Source organism: Sminthopsis crassicaudata, chromosome 4 (genome assembly GCF_048593235.1).
Source record: "Sminthopsis crassicaudata isolate SCR6 chromosome 4, ASM4859323v1, whole genome shotgun sequence".
NCBI lineage: Eukaryota > Metazoa > Chordata > Mammalia > Dasyuromorphia > Dasyuridae > Sminthopsis > Sminthopsis crassicaudata.
The window spans coordinates 467,462,573-467,470,329 of NC_133620.1; the positions used below are offsets into that span (position 1 = coordinate 467,462,573).

The window sequence follows — 7,757 nt, forward strand, 5'->3', positions numbered from 1 at the left end:
ATAAAAAGAAACATTCCATTACGCTTATTATTGAGAAGACAACACGTTTGATTATTACACATCCACAGCAACCATCCTGAGAGACAGATTGATCGCTGAACAATAGCAATAACATTTCAGAAGAAACAAAAATTAAACAAACAAAACTAAGCCTGACTTGACAGGTTTCTGACAATATAAGAAACGGACAAATTCACCAACGGTCGGTATTCATAGTCGATATCCGGACAGTCACTGACTTCTAGCAGAGGAAGCCCAACCTCTAGGCAGATCTCGGTGCCTTCAGAGAGATTTCAAACCTGGGCATGGGGTGGGCAGAAGGGGGCTTTCAGGCACACCCAAGATGACGTCAAGTCGTTTCATGCGAAGAAGGAGTGGGGGTCAGGTTAGGTGATGATTGACATCTCTTCCCGATCTCTGCTCTCAGACACTGAACTGACGATACTTTTCAAGTACTTGATGAATTCCACTCGGATCTCCTCAGGCTCCTCCTCCAGGTTGGAGTGGACCAGTTTCAGTTTGTTTAGAGGTGCGGCTGCAAAGTGAAACAGGAGCATATCGATCATTCCTCAGAGCATCCACCATGCGGCAGCCCTGAATAGGTGCCCAGGAGGAGTCTGTGCCCTCGAGGAGTGGGCACGGATGGGTAAAATATGAAGGGCATAGATGGGCTAAGTAGGAAGGGCATGGACAGGCTAAATAGGAAGAGCACAGATGGGTTAAATATGAAGGGCACGGACAGAAACTAGCCCGAGGTCATGGGACCCTAAGACTTGGGGGAGAATAGCCAAGCTGACAAAAGGGGAGGAATAGCCAAGGCTCAGTGATGGCAGAGGGAACACCCCAAGTGCCGTCAGGATGGGGCCAATTTGAAACTCGAACCAGAAGGAAAGTAATGAATGTGCGTGTGTGTGTGCGTGCGCGCATAAAAACTGGATCCATTCAAAACTCTGAGGTCCAGTTGTGACTTTTAAAAGCATAAGTCTCTAGAATTTTCTAATATTTTAAAATGAAATAGTATTTAAGGTTGGTTTAAGGCAGGGCCAGCTCCAGCCCACCATCTGGCAATAATGAAGACTTGTAGAGGGCTAGAACTGAGCAGATGCAAGGTAATCTAGCACATGAGGCCAAACACCAATTGGACAATTCTCTATTGTTTGGAGGATGACCCTCCCCAACTATTCTGTGCTGGCTGGATCGGTGGGTGTGGGCACAGAAGGGGAAGTGACATGAGTGGGTGGAGTAGGAGGAGGAAATTGATTCATTCTCCGGGTGGTGGAGAGAGAGGAAGGAGGTGTGGAGATTGCTAGATCTAGTCCCCTGACCAAGAAGACCGCTAACGACCAAGAATAAAGACTTTTAATTATCCTGACTCCAGCTGATTCTAAGAGATCCAGGGTCCCAACAAAGACCATCCCAACTATAGATCCCACTCTCACCAAAATCCCTTGAAACATCTTTTGTGTCAGACACACATAATAAATGTTTACGGAATGATTTTCTGTTTATTTTGATTAGATGGTTCAGGCACTTACAATGAGTAATTTTTGTCCTTCAGCCAGTTTTTCTGACTCTTCCTAGACCCATTTGAGTTTTTCTTGGACTGATAGGCCATTTCCTTCTCCAGATCATTTTACAAATGAGGAAATTGAGGCAAACAGAGTTAAGTGTCTTGCCTAGGGTCATCCAACTAGAAAGTGCCTCAGGCTGAATGTCAACTCATGAAGAGGAGTCTACCTGATTGTAAGCCCTGTCTTCTTATCCACTTTGCACTAAGCTAGGACAACAAGCAAAGGATAAAAGTAATGATGGTAATTTCCCAAACTATTATGCAGTCACACAGCTGACTGGGGTTTTTCTTGCAATTATTTTTTACTTTACCACAGTGAAGACAGGAAACTGCAAAGAAATGCCTAATTTTATTAATTATCCTCAATTAATGAACAAAAGCTCATTAAATGTGCTTGAAAAAATCATGAAAAAACCATACATTGGAGCCAGAACATAACCTGAAGACATATTTTTATTTCATAGTTCAGGTAACTGGTCCAGACTGTCAATCAACTGATTTGCCTAAAGTTATTACATTAGTTTGGTAATTAAATGTTTTTCATCTTAAGAGTTCTTTCCTCCTCCTCTATCTTTGTTAGGCAGTGTGCTTTAGGGGGGAGCACCAGGAAAATGGGAGCTCCTGTCCAGCCTCTTAGGCTGGTATTTCTCAGTACTGCAAACTCTTGAGTGTGTGCTGACTTGGACTTCCCGAAACGAGTGAAATTCTGGGTTTCGTCACTCATGTTTTATCTTTGTAAATGTGTTTGTAGTGTATCCAATTCTTTCAAATACATTGATATACTAGCATGCATAACAAGACAGTACTCTACATACAGGGGGTATTGAATCTGTGTTGAGAATGGTGGTAAAAACTTTTTTGGGGGTATTTTTTTTTCCCTGAGGCTGGGGTGAAGTGACTTGCCCAGGGTCACACAGCTAGGAAGTGTTAAGTGTCTGAGACCAGATTTGAACTCGGGTCCTCCTGAATTCAGGGCTGGTGCTCTCTCCACGGCGCCACCTAGCTGCCTCCTGGGGGGTATTTCTTTATCTATCAAGATGACTATCAATATGATGTTAATCTCTCGGAGCCTCAGTTTTCTCGTCTATATAACTGGATTGGATGAGGGGGTCTTTTATGTCAATTTTATTTTATTATGTCAATTATGTTTCAATGATGAGCTGAAAATAGACAGCAAAGGAACTAAGGTAATACAGCAAGCAAAGCCCACAAGACTGTAAGCATCAGATCGGGGTCAATGAGACACACATTCATGGGTTTAACCTTTAAGGCGCTGTGAGAAGTGGGGAGGATTACTGAGAAAATACGCAAGAAAACCAAACTTCTCTTTACAATGAGCATTTCCAGTCTCCTTACCCAAAGACAGGCTGCTCTTGTCCACTCCAGAGCCTGGCTTGTGGTGCGCAATTAGGAGACACTGATTATCCTGCAGCAGCTGCTGCTGCACGAAGCAGGAATGCCACATTTCAATCTCCTTCAGGTGGCTGGGGATGTCAGCATTGAAGATGATCACCACCCCTTGAGAATCCTTCATGAGGGCGGGCCAGCACGATTCAAACCTGGAAGACAAGAGCCTGGTCAGGGGCGGGGCTGCCCAGGGAGGGCTATGTCTTTGAGGGCCTTGCCTGTTTTTGGTGAACATGCTTGATCTCAGTCCATCGAGGCCAAGAAAAGACATTTACAGGCTTAAGGCCACAAACTGCTTTTAGAGAAAGCCATTTTTATGAGCCCCTATTTAAACACACACAGACACAAGGGTAGTTAGCTGGTGCAGTGGGCAGAGCACTGGGCTTGCAATCAGGAAGGCTCATGATCCTGAGTTCAAATCCAGCCTCAGACTCTCACTAGCTCTGTGACTCTGGGCAAGTCACTTCACCCTGCCTACCTCAGTTTCCTCATCTGTGAAATGAGCCAGAGAAGGAAATGGGAAAACCATAACAGTATCTTTGCCAAGACCCAAAATGGGTCGCAAATAGACATGAATGGAAAACACACACACACACACACACACACACACACACACACGCTCTCTCTCTCCTCTTTGTTTTCCCTCTCTCCCTCCCTTCCCCCTGAGAAAAACTGAAGAACACTTACTTTCTATCTCCTCCGCAGTCCCACAGCTCAAACTCACACCCTGTCCCTTTGTTGTTGCTAGTTACTTGAGGGTTCTCAAATTCCAGGATCCTAAAGACACAAACGTATTGGGGAGACATGATGCATCTGGTGCTCGCCGAACACCCCCCCCCCCCCAAAACAGGAGGAAAGGAAAAACCTTCAGAACCCAGCTCAGGGCCCAGAACTCACCTCACACCCTGCGTTGGGTTATACTCAGTGATGTCAGAGGACTCCGTCAGGAAGTTAGCCAGGGACAGTTTTTGCCGCTCTGTGCAGAGTGATAGCATTTTTTATTTTTGTTCCACTAAAAGTTGGGTTCACAGAGTCACAGGAATTGAAATCAGAAAGACCCCTTGACTGACATGTAGTACAACATAACTCTCAAAAAGCTATCCCCATTACAATGGGCCAAGCCCACTTTCCCGTGGTGTTTTCAGGGGTTCTCAAACTACGGCCCGTGGGCCAGATGCGGCTGAGGATGTTTATGCGGCCGCCGGGTTATGGCAAAATCACCAGAAGTGACATTTGACCTAAAATTTGTGTTAGCAATGCACACTTCAAAAGTTTTGAGGACCACTGGTCTGTTTCAACAGTAAGAAACAATTGGGCTGATTGGCTCCTGTGGCTCCATTCATGATCCCACAAACCGATGTTCTCCAGCCTCCTCCCAACTCCTGGGGTCAGAATAAAAACCTGAGGCTCTGGCCATGGGATCCCGATTCTGCTACCTGGGAAAAAGTTCCTTTCTGTCCCGCTGGAAAAATAAGGGTCCAGGCAGCAGGAGGGAGGACATCAGACTCCCAGGTGCAGGGGGAAAAGCCAGATCTGAGTCTTAGCGGGGGCTGTTTTTACGGCATTTGTTTTCACCTCCTGGGTCTCAGTTGACTTGTTGAATAAGGAGGTTGTTCTAATGACCCAAGATCTGTAACCCTATGATTTTTATCAAGTGACTTCATCTCCTGGATCCCGAGTCACTCATGTGCAGAATGAGAGGCTGGCCATCCAAGGCTGGGCTTCACCTTTTTTGGGGGATCCCTTTGGAAGTCAAGTGATGTCTATGGGGTCCTTGGTGGAATTTTTTTTTTTTTTTCCTGAGGCTGGGGTTAAGCGACTTGCCCAGGGTCACACAGCTAGGAAGTGTTAAGTGTCTGAGTCATATTTGAACTCAGATCCTCCCTGAATTCAAGGCTGATGCTCTATCCACTGCGCCCCCTAGCTGCCCCACCTTGGTGGAATTTTATAATTTTGGGGGATTACAAAGGAAAATTAATTTCTATTGAATTAATTTATTTTGATAAAATAATAAAAATATATATTTTTTAAAGTTTTCACTGCGCAGGTCACGGGGCCCCTCGTTCTAAAGGCTCCTCTTCTATCTCTGGGGCGCTGATCTTTCCCCGGGTCTCAGTGTCTCCCCATACCGCCCAACAGAACGTAAGTTTCCCCAAGGCAAAACGTCTGTTCCCGCCTCTCTGGTGTAAGCCAGGATTCAGCCCCAGAGGGAAGTCAAAGCTGGCTGACTGATCCGTAAAGAGGGAGCTGGGCTAGATATTTAAGGGGTTTTTTTTCGGCAGCAAAACCTACCATTCCTCTGACTCTGCAAGCCCCCTCACCCTCTCCAAGCCTCAGTTTCCCACGTTTTGTCAAAAGAGGGGATTCGCTGGCAAGGGCTCTGTGATCCTAAGGCGCTTCCCCTCCCCGGGCCTCAGTTTCTCCATCCGTCGAAGGCCTCCCCGTCCCCTCCCCCAGTCCCTCCCTCCAAGCCTAAACCCGGTCCGCACCGCCCCCAAGGGTCCAGCCGGGTCGGCCCTCGCCCTTCACTTTCCGCCCCTTGTTTCCCAAAGGGACACTGAGGTTCGGGGGGGCGCTACACAAGCCCGCAAGCGCCCCCCTCGCCCCACCGCCCGCCGCGCCCACCTCACAAGGCCCCCACGAACAGGATCTTGGCCTTAAGCATGGCGCCCGGCCCCTGTTCGCCCGGGCATCTTCCCGCCGCCAGGCCTGGGCCCCAGCCCGCAGGCGCCGCCGTTGCCAGGACTCCGAGATCCGCGTGGGGCGTGGGCCTAGAAAGAAAAGTTTTCTCGCTGATTTTGCTACCCTTCTGTTTTCCATGGTTACAAGGGCGGGGACAGGTAGGGCGCGCTCGCTGCGCAAGCCGCAGTTTTCTCAGTGAGCGCGCGCGGATGCGCGCGGCGGCGGCGGCGGCGGCGGCGGCGGCGGCGACGATGCTGGCGGACGGTTTTAAACTGCCCTTAGTTTCCCTTGACCTCGCACTCACTCTGTATAGTGCCCCCCCATCTTCTCATTTTTACAAATAGGGAAAACGGGCTGAGGAAGGGGCCGTGGCTTTTTCAGCCACAGGCCCCACAGACTCACTGAGTCAGAGCTGGAAGGCATTTCAGGGATCCCCCCCTCCCCCCCTCCCGCTTTTTTACAGCTGGAGAAAACTGAGGGCCCAGAGAGAGGAAGTGACACGGTCAGGGTCAAACGGCAGCCCCCAGTAAAATGCTTCCTCCCCATCTTATCCGGCCGGGTCCTTGGCGGGGCTTCGACCCCATTATCTTAGGCCCCCAGTCAGATTATCCTGGACCCGAACCTCGGAAACCAGAATATTTGCTCGTTCCGGGAGGGGTCGGCGCCGTTTTCAAGTGACATTGAGGATAAAAAAGCTTGTCTGGTTTTGACCTAAATCGAATCCCTTCCCCCACTCTCCCCTCCCCCCCCATAAAGGCTTGTTTTTAATTTCTGGAGATGTGACTCCGTGTGACAGCCTCGGCCCCCTCAATTTGTGTCCCCTGGACACCCCCAGAAACGGCTTCCGTCAGCACCCCCAATTTCAGTCACAGCCTGCCGTCTTTCCCCCCAAAACTGCCTCTCTCTCCCCTCCTCATCGTGTCCCCCAGAGAAACCCTCCCCATCACTCCCACACACTAGGAAGCCCTGGGACGGAGCTGGAGGGAGGGGCAAAGCTGTCCCCACTCCCCCCCCCTTTTTTATCTTCTTGAGTCAAAAGCAGGAATGACGCAGTTCTGTCAGAAGGGGGTGCAAGAGCGCTCCATAGACGCACGTTATTCTTCAGTTTGGGGGGGTTTTCCCTTCGTCTCCATCCTCCAGTCCAGCCTTTATCACCACGGGCCTAATTTTTTCTTGAAGCCTTTGCTAAAACACTTCGGTGGGTGGAGAATCCACTATGTTCGGAGACTTCCCGCTTTACTTTTCCCAATAATATGGCTCTAATTCCAAACTTTCCAATAACACGGCTCTAACTGTGGGCAAGTCCTCCTTAAGTGAACTTAAATCTGTACCTCACCCCATCCGCTGCCGGGCTTTATTCAGCCTCAGTCTCCCAGATATTCAGGTAGAGGTCACGGTCATTTACTTGTTTCTAAACCTAGAATTGTCTGGTCCAGAAAAGGAGAAGCTCGATAGCATCCCCGCCCCCGGCTAGGAGGGGGAGAGAGGACGTTTTGTTGTCCACGGCTCCGCGCTTGGCCCATTACAGGCTCGATTTCCACTCTGTGTGGATGGAGCCGTTTGGCCCTTTTAAGGCTCCTCTGCAGGGTTAGAGCCTTGGTACCATTTGCAGTCAACCACAAAGTTGCTGTAACACTTTTTTAAAAGTAACTTAGGGTTATTGCACATCAAACTACATTTCCTGTTTTTATGCCTCCAAGCCCAGCATGCTCTCGCTTCTCACCCTTAGATTTCCCTATCTTCTTCTTCTTCTTCTTCTTCTTCTTCTTCTTCTTCTTCTTCTTCTTCTTCTTCTTCTTCTTCTTCTTCTTCTTCTTCTTCTTCTTCTTCTTCTTCTTCTTCTTCTTCTTCTTCTTCTTCTTCTTCTTCTTCTTCTTCTTCTTCTTCTTCTTCTTCTTCTTCTTCTTCTTCTTCTTCTTCTTTCTTCTTCTTCTTCTTCTTCTTCTTCTTCTTCTTCTTCTTCTTCTTCTTCTTCTTCTTCTTCTTCTTCTTCTTCTTCTTCTTCTTCTTCTTCTTCTTCTTCTTCTCTTCTTCTTCTTCTTTCTTCTTCTTCTTTCTTCTTCTTCTTCTTTCTTCTTCTTCTTCTTCTTCTTCTTCT

The 7,757-nt window shown here is 48.2% G+C and overlaps 2 protein-coding genes across 9 annotated transcripts in view; one reads left to right on the forward strand and one right to left on the reverse strand.

Moving 5' to 3' along the window:
- Positions 1-27: 27 nt before the first annotated feature.
- Positions 28-6,693, reverse strand: IFT22 (intraflagellar transport 22). 4 transcript variants are annotated; one of them, XM_074264218.1, is made up of 6 exons: positions 6,617-6,693; positions 5,603-5,748; positions 3,875-3,989; positions 3,665-3,754; positions 2,927-3,129; positions 28-535 (listed from the first exon to the last, which is right to left on the reverse strand). In XM_074264218.1, the coding sequence occupies exons 3-6, from the start codon at positions 3,970-3,972 to the stop codon at positions 387-389; spliced, it is 540 nt and encodes a 179-aa protein (XP_074120319.1). In that variant the 5' UTR covers positions 3,973-3,989; positions 5,603-5,748; positions 6,617-6,693; the 3' UTR covers positions 28-386. The 4 variants fall into 4 exon arrangements, with proteins under 4 accessions (XP_074120319.1, XP_074120321.1, XP_074120320.1 ...); XM_074264220.1 differs by lacking the exon at positions 6,617-6,693 and having other exon boundaries at positions 3,875-3,953; positions 5,603-5,874; XM_074264219.1 differs by lacking the exon at positions 6,617-6,693 and having other exon boundaries at positions 5,603-5,777.
- Positions 5,040-7,757, forward strand: part of COL26A1 (collagen type XXVI alpha 1 chain) — a 190,875-nt gene continuing 188,157 nt past the window's right edge. For 2 of the 5 annotated variants that reach the window (XM_074264216.1, XM_074264214.1), the window contains exon 1: positions 6,722-7,043. The gene's annotated coding sequence lies outside the window, so the exon portion shown is untranslated. Of the gene's footprint in view, positions 5,120-5,780; positions 5,818-6,719; positions 7,044-7,757 lie in introns of those variants that run through there. The other 3 variants (XM_074264211.1, XM_074264213.1, XM_074264208.1) reach the window with 3 other exon arrangements.